The sequence below is a fragment of the Pimephales promelas genome, chromosome 12, assembly GCF_988280905.1.
Source record: "Pimephales promelas chromosome 12, fPimPro1.hap1.1, whole genome shotgun sequence".
Classification (NCBI taxonomy): Eukaryota; Metazoa; Chordata; class Actinopteri; order Cypriniformes; family Leuciscidae; genus Pimephales; species Pimephales promelas.
In genome coordinates this window covers 4,937,501-4,952,022 of record NC_142780.1, presented here as the reverse complement: position 1 = coordinate 4,952,022, position 14,522 = coordinate 4,937,501, and the positions used below count along the sequence as shown (strand labels likewise).

At 38.5% G+C, this 14,522-nt stretch overlaps 1 protein-coding gene across 6 annotated transcripts in view; it reads right to left on the bottom strand.

The window, feature by feature from the left end:
• Positions 1-14,522, bottom strand: part of plecb (plectin b) — a 197,295-nt gene that overhangs the window by 19,182 nt on the left and 163,591 nt on the right. For all 6 annotated transcript variants that reach the window (XM_089117431.1, XM_039651260.2, XM_089117429.1 and 3 more), the window contains 15 exons: positions 13,190-13,283; positions 12,930-13,084; positions 12,212-12,533; positions 11,249-11,326; positions 11,004-11,165; positions 10,717-10,821; positions 9,132-9,227; positions 8,898-9,023; positions 7,972-8,124; positions 7,734-7,888; positions 5,138-5,264; positions 4,267-4,450; positions 1,365-1,522; positions 960-1,135; positions 259-397 (listed from right to left, as the gene is read on the bottom strand). In XM_089117431.1, coding sequence (XP_088973557.1) covers positions 259-397; positions 960-1,135; positions 1,365-1,522; positions 4,267-4,450; positions 5,138-5,264; positions 7,734-7,888; positions 7,972-8,124; positions 8,898-9,023; positions 9,132-9,227; positions 10,717-10,821; positions 11,004-11,165; positions 11,249-11,326; positions 12,212-12,533; positions 12,930-13,084; positions 13,190-13,283 — 2,230 coding nt within the window. The remainder of the gene's footprint in view (positions 1-258; positions 398-959; positions 1,136-1,364; positions 1,523-4,266; positions 4,451-5,137; positions 5,265-7,733; positions 7,889-7,971; positions 8,125-8,897; positions 9,024-9,131; positions 9,228-10,716; positions 10,822-11,003; positions 11,166-11,248; positions 11,327-12,211; positions 12,534-12,929; positions 13,085-13,189; positions 13,284-14,522) is intronic.

The following is a 14,522-nucleotide window of genomic DNA, read 5'->3' as shown; positions in this document are numbered from 1 at the left end:
TACTTATCCAGAAAATCACAAACAACTGGAAACATCATGTAAATTGATCGATTAATTAAAAAAAGAGGGATCCATGAAGAACGTTAAAACTTTTGGAATCCTGAAATTGAATCTACGGAAACTAGGATTGTCAGTCTTGCAGTCAAAAAGGTTGAGCGCCACTGTATATATTAAATAAATAGTACAAGATTCACCTAGTGTCATATAAAACAAAGGGTCAATCATTGAACACTAAATCCTCCATCCATCCCATGTTACCTTGAGCTCGGAACAGTAGTTCTCCACCTCCTGGACGTTTGCAGGAACCGTGTGAACATCACGCAGGCGATTCTCATAAATCTTCACCACATTTTCTGCCTCTTGCGTGTTCCGGATCACAACTTCTATCGTCTTAAGTCTACAAAGGAAAGAGATAACTTGATCTAATCTTATGCCTAATTAAATTAGTACATAATAATACACTACCGGTCAAAAGTTTAAAATAATAATGACTCTCTTCTTCTCACCAAGGCTGCATGCACTGTAAAAAAAATTGTTGGTTTAACTTGAAAAATGAAGTAATCTGGTTGCCTTAAAATTTTAAGTTCATTGAACTGGAAAAATTGAACAGGAGATTGATTTAATCATCAGAAACTCAAAATATTATGTTGTATGAACTACATCAATTATTTAAGTTGATTTGACAAAAGAAAAAATGTTGTCATTACAAATCATGAAAATATTTTTTTTTTTTTACAGTGACTCAAGAAACTATTCATAGTATCATCAATGTTGAAAACGGCTTTTGCAGAAGAGACTTCTTTCGAAAAATCTTAATTCTTTCAAATATTTGACAAGTAGTGTACACACTAGTTACTTGAAGACAAAATATGAATGAAAAGCAGCATCCTTGAGACTAGTATTCTGAACAATGGATATGTTGTGTATGTGAGAACACTGTGTGTGAGAGTGGTCATTACTTCTGCAGGTACACTGAGGACAGGTTGTAGGTTTGGTCCATCTTCTGCAGGGTGATGTCCAGCTCTGAGCGCAGGACGGGCGAGCTGGACTGCTCCGGGGACGCCAGGACCTCCTCGGCTTTCTGGGACACTTTATCCAGGTTCGTCTTAATGCCTTCCAACTCCACGTGCACTTTCTGTTTGAGCCACAAACAGAAACTCTCAGAAGATCTCAACCACTTTGTTAAATATGACAAAGAACATGGTCCAAGTCATATATCACAAAAAATAATCTCATTCTCATTACTCTCATATTGTTTTAATATTTGTCCTTTAATGTATTCTGCAATATGGTAATAAGATTTGTCGTTAAAAATAATAATAAATGAGCTACAAAACATCTAGAATAAAATCAGACTGTCGTACCCTCTGATCTGCAGTCTTCTGAATGCAGTCTTTGAGCGGATCTTTCCCCGCAGGTTGGCGGATACGAGCCACCGTGCGAGACTCACAATCTTCGATCTGCAGGCGCAGGTTTTTGATTTGGGTGATGTATGACTTGCTTGTGGATTCATCCTGCTCACCTGTGAAGATAATAGATGTGTTTTTACTGTTTTCTGAATAAGCAACAGTTCATTTCTCCCTTTATGTGTGCACTGCAGCCAACATTCATGTCACAGACGTTCCTTCTGTGTTAGTGGCATTCCAAAATCAGTAGAAAGAAAACTATATATAAGACTATGCATGAAGAAAACGAAGCCTATTTCAGACGCTAATACAGCTTATGACAGTAAAATATGAAGAGTTCAGATGCAAAAGCCTCTAAATGCCATTTGAAATTTTCTTCTTTAATGATGATTTTTATCAAACTTGTATATTTAAGTTCAGTAATTTCACTTAAATAACAATTAATAGGTAATTATCATTGCCATTTAAGTGAATTTACTGAACTTAAATATACAAGCTTGATAAAAATCATCATTAAAGAAGAAAATTTCAAATGGCATTTAGAGGCTTTTGCATCTGAACTCTTCATATATTATTGTAGTCATTTTTTTATTTATTTAAATCATCACAAATTTAAAAGTACAAAAAAACGTGTGTAAATTGTGTAAATGTATATATATATATATGGTTACTAGCATGAAAACTTAAAGCAAAATATAATTTTGTATTTCGGTAACTTTAGGATCCAATTCTCAATATTAACTCGTTGCTTATTAGCATGCATATTACTAATTTATTGGCTGTTTATTAATACTTAAAGCACATATTAATGCCTTATTCTGCATGACCATATTCTATATCCCTTGACCCCACCCAATACCTAAACTTAATTACCTTACTAACTATTAATAAGCAGTAATTATGAGTTTATTGAAGTATAAGTTACAATAGTTGGTCAATAGTGAGAATTGGATTCTAATCTACAGTGTGACCCTTATTTCTTTATGTTGAATGCTATTTACACTAAGTGGAAATATATATATATATATATATATATATATATAGATGGAGATGCTATTTACAGTAAGTGCAAATATATATATAGATACTATTTACACTAAGTGCAAATATATATATATATATATATATATATAGATGTATTTACACTAAGTGAAAATAGCAGTAGTTTTTTAGTTTTTTAAGTGTAAATAGTTGTTAGATGCTATTTATATTTGGTGCAAATAGTGGCAAGATACTATTTGCACCACAATGCAATGTATTATACAACTGAATCGATATTAGGCCAATACCCTTACCCCTACCAATAACCCCTACCTAATTACCGCTATTGAATATCCGTTAGGCACTTTATTTCCACTTTTCTAATATTTTCATCATATTTATTTAAAATAAACGCCTCTCTGATCTAATATGGAAAAAATAGGTGCATATATGGAAAACTTTTGCAAAAGACTCAATCATACAATGTGGGCAGAGTAAGTGTAAGTAGATTTACTAAAGGTGTAGACAGTTATTTTTGCGGCTGACTTTAATGCACATGCATTTGTAGGAGTTTCCATTTCAAAAGTAGGAGAGTATTTAAATGAATCTGGCATGGTGATTTACTAAGGTTTGCGCTCGTCAAGTTACTGGTATTTGCGCCATTATTAACCGTCCAAGAAAAGCATGTCTTAAACCGGGACGCTAATTTGAGCTGCTCTTGGTAGATTGTGTTGGTCATGATGCAGAGAAAAAAATTATACTTTTTTAGGATTGCACTCTCATGCTAAATCGCCCTCTTTTAGTAAATCCGTCCCTCTGTTTCTCTATTCTTTTGGAGTCCATGTTGGAAATCCAACATGTTTCATTGGATTTCCCTTATTAAGAGCCATCTAAACTACAAATATATGAACAATACAGAGTCAGAAATGCATCTTTCGACCAGTGTATGTTTTTTGAGATTTTAATACATGCACACTCTGTAGAGATGCGCAGTTAGCAAAAACACAGGAACGAAACAATGACAAAAGCTGGCACAACATGTTTTTCATTAAAGGGATAGTTCACTTTGAAATACATTTTTGATATGTTTTAGCTTACCTCAAGGGCATCCAAGATGTAGGTGTCTGTTTCCTCAGTAGATTCAACTGTGTTATTTTTTTTAGGTCAAACCGTTCTTGTCTGTCAGTCATATAATGGAGGTCTATGGTCACCACCTCAAAGAGCATGCACAGAAGAGTCCAAATTAAACATGATTTAATGACTCGTAAATGCAAGTACACATTGATGGCCTAAGACACGAAACGAGCGTTTTGTGTGAGAAAACAAACAGTATTTATATCCTTTTTACCTCTTGTTACCACACGTCAAGAGGGTTACAAGAGGTAAAAACGATATAAATACTGTTCGTTTTCTCACACAAACCGCTCGTTTCGTGTCTTAGGCCATCAATGTGTACTTACATTTATGAGTCATTAAATCATGTTTAATCTGGACTTCTCTGTGCATGCTCTTTGAGGTGGTGACCATAGACCTCCATTATATGACTGACAGACAAGAACGGTTTGACCTAAAAATATCAAAATTGAAACTACTGTGGAAACAAAGACACCTACATCTTGGATGCCCTTGAGGTATAAGCTAAAACATACCAAAAATGAATTTCAAAGTGAACTATTCCTTTAACAAAGCGGCTCATCCATGATAACTGGACTTTGCTCATGACTGTCAGCAGGAGCACAAGACTTACCCTGTGCTTTCACAGCTGCTCCTGTAACGTGAATTTAACAGTTACTCAACATCCGTTAGCAAAACATCACCCTCATTTCTCAAGTGTTTCGTGGTGCACACTGGGCTTTGTCGAGTTTAGTGAAGTCTGTACCTTTCTCCAAGGTGTGGAGCAGTTTGTCGAAATACAGCGTAGTCTCCTTATAGTCCCTTTCGATCTGCATTTTGTCAGTTGAATCGAACATCTTCGATTCCTGGCTGTCTTTGAGAAAGTCCTGATAGTGCAGCTGAAGGTTCCTCAAAATCAGCTGGTACTCGTCTGGCTTCATCGTCTTGAACTGAAACATAAGTGGACAAACATATAAACGAATAGCTTCTTTCAAATTCAAAATGGTTTTAGTTGCATCTTTCCCGTGATTATTGCAACGAAGGGGATAACAATAATCTTTATTTTGTCTTTTGTCTAAAATTGACAATCTACAGCAAACTTATTCAGAGATGTTAAAACAGTCAAATGACTTCTCCTCTTCTCTTTAATTTGTTTAGGAGGGCCTGTTATTCAATAAAGCAATTCTCCTGGTTTAGTTTCCTAAATATAGCTCAAGTTTTAAAAAAAGATCAAGTTACTGAGGTTAGTTTTGAGCCTTGTGGTTTAAAAAACAAGTTTACATCAAAATCTGTCCTGGTAGTTTTAATAATGCTTTTTGTTCTCAATTTATGAGTAAAATAAGGTCTGTGTTAAACAACTTGATGACACTTGAACATTTTGGTCACACTCACAGTTTTTCCCACATTTTCAATATGGGTGTGTAATTTAAATAGTTTTTAAAATACAACATGATAAAATGACTAAAATCGTGATATATGATTCTGATGTGAGCACACGTGTTTTCTTTTACATATGCTAGAGGGAAACATCCAGCCAGTGCTTTAACTAAGTTTCACAAACACGTTTATTTCATCATCCCTTATTTGTTGAGTTAGCGGCTCAGACATCGAGACGTGACTAAATAAAGAGAACAGACCATAGTGATGTTCCATGAGCGGATGAGATGGATGTCCTTCATCAGGTATTGCCAGGACAGCAGACTCCTGAGGTCAGCATGTAGTTTCTGCCAGAGAACCAGTGTCTGCTGGTGACCAGACTCCAGACTGTGAGAAACATTAGTCAATATGTTTTAGGTCATCCTGATGTACAGTAGCTGTTCTACATTTAGTGAGCTGCCAAACTAGACAGCATTTTTAGGCATCAGAGGAACACTCACAATAAGATGAACAGCAGGAATCAAATGTATGCATCCTTATAAGATACCTAGTTTTCGAAGGCAAGGGTTACCAAGCTTTTTTTAACCGCCGAACCTCTTTGGCGCAGGAGATTTACACGAAGTACACTACCAGTCAAAAGTTTTGGATCAGTAAGATTTTTTTTATGTTCAAAGAGTAGTTCACTTTTGAAAAACTTTTGCTGATAATTTACTCACCCCCATGTCATCCAAGATGTCCGTGTCTTTCTTTCTTCAGTCGAAAAGAAATTAATGTTTTTGAAGAAAACATTCCAGGATTTATTCCATATAATGGACTTCAATGGGAACCAAACGGTTCAAGGTCCAAAAGAGAGTTTCAGTGCTAACTGCAAACTGTTCAAAGGGCTTTAAACGATTCCAGACGATGAATAAGGGTCTTATCAAGCGAAACAATCGCTCATTTAATAAATAAATAACAAAGTTTAAGTTTTATAAGCACAAATGTTCGCCTTGCTCTGTTCTGTGATGCACGTTCGTGACTCTCCTGTTCGAACTCATTCATCAAAATGAACTAATCTTTTTCTGAGTCATTTGGTTCATTCAACAAACGAAATGAAGGAATTGACTCGGAAAAAGATTCGCTAATTTTGATGAACGAGTTCGAACAGGAGAGTCACACAGAACAGAGCAAGGCGAGCATTTGAGCTTATAAAACTTAAACTTTGTTATTTTTTTTTTTAATGAGCGATCGTTTCGCTTGATAAGACCCTTATTCATCGTCTGGAATCGTTTAAAGCCCTTTGAACAGTTTGCAGTTGGCACTGAAAGTGTCTTTTGGACCTTGAACCGTTTGGTTCCCATTGAAGTCCATTATATGGAGAAAAAATTGGTGTTTATCAAAAACCTTTCAACCTTATTTCTTTTCAACTGAAGAAATAAAGACATGGACATCTTGACATGGGCTTGAGTAAATTATCAGTAAAAGTTTTTTGAAAAGTGAACTACTCCTTTAAGTCTCTTCTGCTCACCAGGGCTGCATTTATTTGATAAAAAATACAACAACAGTAATATTGTGAAATATTATTACAATTTAAAACAGCTGTTTTCTAGTGTAATTTGCTTCAGTGTCACATAATCCTTCAGAAATCATTCTAATAGGATGATTTGATGCTCAATAAACATTTCTTATTCTCGTTAGTGTTAAAAAAAAGGTTATTTACATTTTTATTTCAGGATTCTTTGATGAATAGAAAGGTCAAAAGAACAGCGTTTATCTATAGCATTTATCTGATATTGGGGTCAGTAATCATTTTTATGGAATTTTTGGGGGAAAGAATTAAAAGAAATCAATACTTTTCATCAAGGATGAATTAAATAGATCAAAAGTTACAGTAAAGACATTTCTAATGTTCAAATAAATGCTGTACTTATGAGCTTTCTATTCATCAAAGAATCCTGACAAATAAATTGTAAATAACTGTTTTCAACGTTTTTTTTGAGCATCAAATCATCATAGAGTGATTTCTGAAGGATCATGTGACACTAAAGACTGGAGCATAGGTGTCAACATTGAACATTGAAAATAAGGGAGATTTCCCGGAATCCGTAGCCAAAATAAGGGATTTTTTTTTTTTTTTTTTACATTATTAAGAGCATAAGAAACAAATGAAAAAAATATATATATTTTATTCCTATGTTATGCTATGACCTCTGTAGTGGACACCAGGACTCGATTGTTTAAAAAATGACATGAAAATATATATAGGCAAAAATAATGGAAATTTTTGACATATGAACATCGTTTTTTTTTTGGCCTGGAAACGCTTCCAACACGCTTGAGTGTCGCGTGGAAAATAGGCATCTGGTTCTATTTCTAGCATGCACGCGTTTGCGCGTGTCACGCAGGCAGTGTGCAAGCTCTAATCTGTTAACATGGGAGCCGAAATAAAAACCATAGACAGTAAAATAAAAACGGCCACGCCACGCAGCTGAGACGCATCCGCTGCATCCGAGTATGAACGACGTCGTCTCACACAATCAGAGCGTAAAAATACGGGATATTTTACGGGAAAATACTAAAACGGGAAGACAGCGGGAACAGAGATAAAATACGTGAGAAACCCGGAAAAAACGGGAGGGTTGACAGCTATGGACTGGAGTAATGATAAAAAAGTATAGAAAACATTTATTTTAAATTGTCATAATAATACGTAACAATATTACTGTTTTTATTTTTTATTTGATCAAATAAGTGCAGCCCTGAAGAGCAGAAGACGCTTCTTTTAAAAACATTAAAACCGATCCAGAACTTTTGACTGGTAGTGTATCTCTCTGAGATTTTAAGTTAATCCTTTTGAGTTAATGCAAGTAAACACACCTGGAGACGCCCTCGACAGCGTCCTTGTTGACGGGCGGCACGAGGAAGCAGACAGACGGCACGACGGCCTCATTGCCCAAACGGTGCAGGATCTTCCACTGGAAGGGCTGGGAGTTATTGATGAGCGCGCACTCGTCGCCCTTGTGCATCGTGATCTGTTACAGGAAACGGGGATTTAAGCATGCAGCACAAAGCACAGGCTGGGTGTGTGTGTTAGGGCGAACGCGACTGTGTCTACCTCCATCTGTTTGAAGTCACACACGGCCTGGATGGGCAGTTTTCCTCTCACGGAGGTGGTGGGGTCGCGTGGCTTCAGCTGGATCACAGATTTGGCTCTCTTGTTTAGGCCGGCGATGTCAGTCTTAAACTCGTTCAGCTGCTCTCTTTCCTCCTGTGGGGAAACTCTATTACTTCAAAGCTTCTCAATTTGATTTCTTTCTTTCATTGTATACCCTTAGAAGAAATGTTGGCAACACTTAACCCTAATAAAGTTTCATTTGTTATCATTAGTTAACATGAACTGGAGGAGTTTGTAATCTTAGTGTTAATCTCAACATTTATTAATAATACACTATTAAAATCAAAAGCTGAATCTGTTCACGTTAGTTAATACACTGTGAACTAACATAAACAAGTTCATTAACTAACATTAACGAAGGTTCATAAATGCTGTAGAACACATTGCTCATTGTTAGTTAATACAATGTTAACAAATGAAAACATATTGTAAAGTATTACCAATGTGAAATAAAAGACAACTTGATATTGTCAAATGATGAAAATTCAAGTGAATGTGTCTGCGTAGATGACTTCTAAGCAAATAAAGTACATGATAAGATCTCTTTAGTAAATGTTTGCAGTAAAAAAAAAAAAAAAATCACTACCAATAACTACACCTGTAAAACAAATACCAGCATTAGATTAGGAACACTATTCACTATTAACTAGATATTACTAGCATATTGGTGTTTATTAATACTTATAAACCACATATTAATGCCTTTTCCTGCATGACCATATTCTACACCCCTTAATCCCCCCCAATACCTAAACTACTACAACTACATTAGCAGCAATTAGGAGTTTGACTCGTAGTTAATAGTGAATACTGTATGTGTTCCCTAATCTGAAGTGTTACCCTATAAGCCATCTACTAAAACTCACAACAGCATCTTGAAGTAAATCCTCCAAACGAGTGGACGTGACGGTGCGATCACACATGTACTTCTTCTTCATGGTCTCCTGCATCTTCTTCATCCTCTCCTCAGCATCTCTTACATCAGCAAAGAACTATTGGTAAAACAGACAAGAGAGAGGAGGATACTGCTTATACACTGTTGATTTGCTGTGGTAAAGAACGTGGTTACATGATTGGACGGTCATTTGATGATGCCGTACCTGAAAGTATGCAGTGTTCTCTCTGAGATGAGTTTCAATGCAACAGCACACTTGAAGGATCCAGCTCCACTGGGTCTGCAGACCTGCGGTGAAGGCCTGAAGATCGACAACACAACACACATGTAACAAATACAACATACTGTACACTAGCGTCCAGATGTTTGGGATCAGTACGTTGTCGTTGTTGTTGACCATAGCAGAACATAAAATCCAAATCCCCTGATCCCTAACCCTACCCCTAATCCTACCTATCTCCACCCCCTGATCCCTAACCCCACCCCAAATCCTACCTATCTCCACCCCCTGATCCCTAACCCCACCCCAAATCCTACCTATCTCCACCCCCTGATCCCTAACCCCACCCCTAATCCTACCTATCTCCACCCCCTGATCCCTAACCCCACCCCTAATCCTACCTATCTCCACCCCCTGATCCCTAACCCCACCCCTAATCCTACCTATCTCCACCCCCTGATCCCTAACCCCACCCCTAATCCTACCTATCTCCACACCCTGATCCCTAACCCCACCCCTAATCCTACCTATCTCTACCCCCTGATCCCTAACCCCACCCCTAATCCTACCTATCTCTACCCCCTGATCCCTGACCCCACCCCTAATCCTACCCATCTTCACCCCTTAGATCCAGATCCAACTCCTCCCACCTTACATATACCTAAACCTATCCATCTCTGCCCCCTGATCCCTAAATCCACCTCTAAACCTACCCAGCTCCACCCCCTGATCCCTAACCACACCCTTAAACCTACCCAGCTCCAACCCCTGATCTCTAACTCCACCCCTAATCCTACCTATCTCCACACCCTGATCCCTGACCTTACCCCTAATCCTACCCATCTTCACCCCTTAGATCCAGATCCAACTCCTCCCACCTTACTACCTTACCTACCCATCTCCGCCCCCTGATCCCTGACCCCACCCCTAATCCTACCCATCTCCGCCCCCTGACCCCACCCCTAATCCTACCCATCTCCGCCCCCTGACCCCACCCCTAATCCTACCCATCTCCACCCCTTAGATCCAGATCCAACTCCTCTCACCTTACATATACCTAAACCTACCTATCTCCGCCCCCTGATCCCTGACCCCACCCCTAATCCTACCCATCTCCGCCCCCTGACCCCACCCCTAATCCTACCTATCTTCACCCCCTGATCCCTGACCCCACCCCTAATCCTACCCATCTCCGCCCCCTGACCCCACCCCTAATCCTACCCATCTCCACCCCTTAGATCCAGATCCAACTCCTCTCACCTTACATATACCTAAACCTACCCATCTCCGCCCCCTGATCCCTGACCCCACCCCTAATCCTACCCATCTCCACCCCTTAGATCCAGATCCAACTCCTCTCACCTTACATACCTGGTCCCTAACCCCACCCCTAATTCTACCCATCTCCACCCCCTGATCCCTAACCCCACCCCTAATTCTACCTGTCTTCATCCCCTGACTCCACCCCTAATCCTAACCATCTCCATCCCTAAGATCCAGATCCAACTCCGATCCAACTGAAGCATATTAGAAATATGAATAAGACAAGAAATGTAATTCATGCCCGTACCTCAACAGTCTTCTTGCCTGGATGGCCGTCTTTAATGAGTCTGTCTCCAGTGGTCTTGATGTCATTGACCTTCTTCTCCCTCAGTTCCAGTTCACGCATGAGTCCCTGGGGAATTAATTAGGCCATGAAGCAGCACTTCAAACTGTAAAAAATTCTCCATTTACACGCCCAACTACAAGTCCTGGAACAACCCATTTCTCAACCAATCTAAGTCAAAAATATCCCCTTAATCCTAACCCTAAACAAACAAACAGGTTTATAAAATGCTTTTATTGGGCTACACTTACTGAGTAGTTCTCTTTCTTTGCAGCCATGTTGGTGTTGTGTTCACTCCAGTCGTAATTGATCTCCTCTTCCTCTTTGTCATTAAGCCACATCAGTTCCTTGGTGGCGGCACTGACAAAGTTATATAGTTGGTCAAGATTTCTCATACGGGACTTGGAGGAGTTCTAGAAAGAAGAAAATCCAGTATATGTTTACACGGAAGTGCACCAGCTAAATGATTTTAATGGCTACTGGTTCAAACACTCACCAGCAGTTTGTTGTACTGCAGATCCAGTTTGCCCAGATATTCTCTGTATGTGCCTTTGCTGGCAGGCGAGAGTTGGTTCTGAAATATACAAAGAGGTAGAGCTCTTTAAAGTCAAATTAAATGTAAAATTGTAAATTTGTTTAGTCAAGTCCAGTTGCAAGTTACAACACACATTTTTTCAAAGCCACTTTAGAGTAAATCATGATATTAATGTTAATATCTTCTTGCCTTATAGCCACATTTAGCAGATTAGAGCTGGGCGAAAAATAATTGCACAGCCATTATTTGCTATAAACTAGGCTATATATCGCTTTATGTGAATATACTGTAGATATGCTTATATATTTTTAAAAATGATTTATAAAATTATAAATTATAATTATAAATTATTTTATAGTTTTAAATTTTTTTTTACATTTTGAGATGATATAAAACATTACGTGGATCAGATTTTCTAGTATATATTGCTTTACAATACACCCCTAATCCTAATCCTAAATTTGGATCAGTGCTCTAGGAGGAGTATTTCAAATTCCATTGCATGCATTTTACAAACAACCCTTAATATCCGACTTCCTGTTGGGCTGGGGTAAAAAGTAATAGTATGAAGTATATATGAACCGATGAGATCTATATGTGCACTGAGTTTCATATTATTACATGCAAGCGTGATTGATTTATGGACCAAGTTTTCGGACCCAGTTCCAGGGGGGCGCTGTCTAGCCCCCCTGCCACGCCTGGGAACCAGCTTCAGCCCGGCCCTAATGGCTGCGGGTTCTGACCCGTGTGCAAAGTTTCACGTTAAGCACGTTAAGGGCCCCAAAAGTGCCTGAATAGTCGTATAAATAATAATAATAACAATAATAATAATAATATTAATAATTAATTCGCCCTTTCAGGGCTTGGGCCCTAAAAATGCTTAGCACAATTCGTAAAAAAAAAAAACCCTGAAAAAACAAGTACCTCATCTGTTCGTGCTCGCTCAATCTTAGCCTTGAAGTCCTCGATAGTTTGGTGAAGACCTCTGTGGCTTCCCAGCTGAGACTCCACAGACGGAAGATCATTGCCCCACTCGGAGGAATCGATCCTGCGCTGGTTCTCCTCCACCCAGGCTAACAGGTCCTGTGCGTAGCGGAGAGTGACCTCATCCAGCTCGGGTCGCACACGTTGCGTAGACCTCTGGGAGACTTGGGTCATGGAGACTTGAGTAGTACTGACGCTGGACTTGAGCCTTAGATTGTAGTCACTGCGCAAGTTCACCAAGCGCTCGTGTAAGCGGTAGACCCTGAGAAAAGAAAATCACAAGTCATTCTTTTTCCTTGACTTAAAGAGGTTTAGCAGTGAGTCGGATTATACAAACCCCAGGTTTCATAGAAAAGGTTTAAGCCTATTCCCTAAAATAAACATTTACCTGAAAGCAACTTGAACAGGCATATCTTAAAATATGTCAGTGCCTCTGTGCCTCAAGATGCACACCAGTAATGTTTTTTTAAGGAATGTTTATAACAGACACTTAAATGCCTTAATTGAACTTAGGCCTAATCCTGGCTTAATCTAAGCCCTGTCTTTGAAATCAGGACATAATTTGTAGACTGATTTTCAGATCCCGGTTAATGAACTTCAAGCTACTGGAAGAAGGTGTTCCACTATAGCAGTGCTAAGAAACATCCGATGACCTCACCTGCGATACATTTGCTCCGCCTGCAGGTGGCGCCCATCTTTGAGAAGCTGAACGTCATTAAAGAGGAGACGGATCATGCCATCGGCTTTGTCCAGATCTCTCTCCACCTCTACTGTGTGCTTCGCTGGTTTCCCCGCATTCAGGAGACGAATATCCTGCGACAACAAGAGACACTATCAAGCACAGTCACAGCCTTTCCAGCAACTTCAAATTTGAGCGAATAACAGCGTTTTGAAGATTCAACGGATCTATGCTCTCACCGTCTGCAGTAGAGACTCCGTCTGGTTGATTTGTTCCTCACACATGCCTGATTCCATCTGCACTTTACTGACAATCTGTTGGAGACGTTCTAACCTGGAAATGATCAGAATTTGCATACAAATAATTAGATTTTCTAAATTGATAGTTCTTGACCAAAATAAGCTGCAAATCAGAACCAGACGTTATGGCGAATAGTCACACGTTCAGAACAGAGACATGTCAGAACATATTCTGTCTGTAAAAACAAACTAAAATAATACAAATGAGAATAATATGATAGGAAATTACTTCATCCAACCAGTAAATATAACCTGGATGTGAGTTGGTTATGAGTAATTAAAACACTCACAGTTTTCCGCGACGAAGCAAGTACTCTAAGCGATATGTGTCAGTCATAAAGGCCATTTTTTTACAATCCAACAGCATGTAAGACTTTCTCCGAAATGCATAAAAACATGTTTTTCTTGTTATAATCCTGTCATGGGACTCATGGGACAGCCAGGAAAAAGTTGTTGGTCAGCCATTCCACAGTCCAGTCCATAAAGGATCTGTGTGCTGCACATTACTCTTGTCCAGCAAGAAGCCACATTGTCTTGTGACAGGGGATGTGTCCTGTTTTAGATAATACTCCCTCTCCTTCTAGAGGACTGATATTAATAATTTCATTTAATCTCATTTACTACAGATCAAAAGCGCAACATTCCACTATGTTCTTTACATTAAAAAATAATAACAATGTCTAGAAGCAAAACCAAAATTTGATACTAAAAATAAATGATGTTCTCCGTTCTCCATTGATTTGACAAATAGTTTAAGGTTTCGTTCATCAAAATGGCTGTAATTCTTTGACTGCCGTACCTTTAAGATGTCAGTATGTAAATGATCTCGGTTGTGATTGGCTAAGCACTTTGCATGTGGAAACACCCTTAAGTTCACACTGTCCTTCGGTATTAATATGTAAACACACAGATAGTTTTAAATGAATAAACAATAAATATAGTGATGAAAATAGAGACGAAAAGTGTTTGTAACAAAGTGGAACATGTTCATAGTTAATGTAATGAACAAAAAAAGCTAATTAAAAGTCACTTAACAAAAAAAAGATGAAGTTTTTATATTTGATATTTTCTATCAAGTGTAATTTTGTACTACTTAAGACTCTAAATACGTTTTGGTCTAGAACGTCCTTCATTGTGTGTTATGATGGCTGATGTATGTCACTTTTTGGACTGTATTTTTAGCGTTTGTTCATATTCACAATGATCACGAGATAAAGCTACAACAAAACTAAGACAGCAGAGTGAGAGGTCTGTGTTTTCAGACATGTTCCTC